General features: G+C 41.9%; 1 gene segment (V, D, J or C); it reads right to left on the reverse strand.

Annotated features, from left to right (window-relative positions):
• Positions 1–35: 35 nt before the first annotated feature.
• On the reverse strand, positions 36–1,150 carry LOC114004965 (T cell receptor alpha variable 18-like). The segment is given in 2 exon segments: positions 36–866; positions 1,011–1,150. Coding segments are annotated over 2 exon segments (483 nt in total).
• Between the last annotated feature and the right edge of the window lie 275 nt (positions 1,151–1,425).

The following is a 1,425-nucleotide window of genomic DNA, read 5'->3' on the forward strand; positions in this document are numbered from 1 at the left end:
TGCATTGTCATGAGAGTGCTTCCAGAGCACTTTCCTGAGCAGCTTCATGAAGTGAGACCTAGATGGGAAGTTGAGCTGAACTTTCTGCAGCAAGGAGAACGGGGAGAGGCAAAGCCTATCTTAGCTGCAGAGACTTACTCAAGATGATACAGACCAGATTCCATGTCCCTCACTCGGTTCCTAAATGCTTTCATAAAGAGCACAAATCCGTGGCCATGTTAAATAGCTAAGTGGCTAAAATATCTTGGTAGACATTGATCCCAGGTCAAGGTTTTCTTAGTAGTATGTTTTATGGAAGGGTTTACAGTCTGAAAGAGAGAGAAGCCTTGCTGTCTCAGCATGGACATTTCTGGAGACCGAAGCTTGGATTCATTTTATCACTGACATCACCCTGTCTTTCCTGCAGAGCACTTCACAATCTCCTAGGAATTAGACATAAGATGTGTTCATCTCCTTTGGAAAACAATGCACAGGGAGATAATATAACTCTAAGAGGACTTCCCACGCCCAGGCCCCATCTGCCCACTCTGGTTTGTGCTCAGCTCCCCCAGGAGTCCCTCTCACTGTGTCTCTCAGAGCGCAGTAGTACACAGCCGAGTCTGACGTTTGCACGGAGGGTTTCTGCAGGTGGAAGGAGCTCTTGCTCTCAACAAAATCAGCATAAAAACCTTGATTCTCTGTCCTCTGTTTTTCTCTTGAGCTTTTCAGGAGTAGTTGAGGAGCTTTATTGAGATACTGGATATACCAGAAAATGTTCACAGTTTGAAAGCCGCTAACCTGGTAAGTGCAGTTCAGAATCAGAGATGTCCCTTCAGAGAGAGAAATCGGACCTTCTGTCTGAGTCACTGAGTCTCCATTGCTCCTTCCTAAAAATAAATAAGTAAATAAAATTTGCTTTGTTATATTTGAAATTTACAGCAGGCAAGTTTCAGTTGAGGAAGAAGGCTAAAGTTTACAATAATTATAGGAAAATAAAATATCATTAATGTTTAGGATAAAATATTACTCACCGAATATTAAGAAGATCATAAGAATTAAGCAGGTGACAGAAAGCATGTTAGAAGAAATGATCCTTGCTCCCTGCCGTACACCAGTTCCTGTAAGTCTAGTCTGCTGGATCTTGGAGAAAGTCCTCACTCATAAACTAAGATCCGTTTTCTGCACAATAGTCTCTGTAGCTTCTGCAAAGAAAATATACTTGTCAATCACCACCTCTATGCAAATACAAACCACATCTGAAAAAACATTGCCTCCTGGTGGTTTCCCTGGAAATTGCACCACAGCTGTGTCTGATCCAGTAAGAGAGCTTGAGGGGAAGATGCACCAAAATGGGGTAGAACTTTCAGAAAAAAGCAGTATATTCATTTTATGGTTTCACAACTATGACGGAGGCAATATTATATTATTATTTTCTAGGGGACCAGC

This window comes from Tupaia chinensis, unplaced genomic scaffold (genome assembly GCF_000334495.1).
Source record: "Tupaia chinensis unplaced genomic scaffold, TupChi_1.0 Scaffold140763_1, whole genome shotgun sequence".
NCBI classification, from domain to species: domain Eukaryota; kingdom Metazoa; phylum Chordata; class Mammalia; order Scandentia; family Tupaiidae; genus Tupaia; species Tupaia belangeri.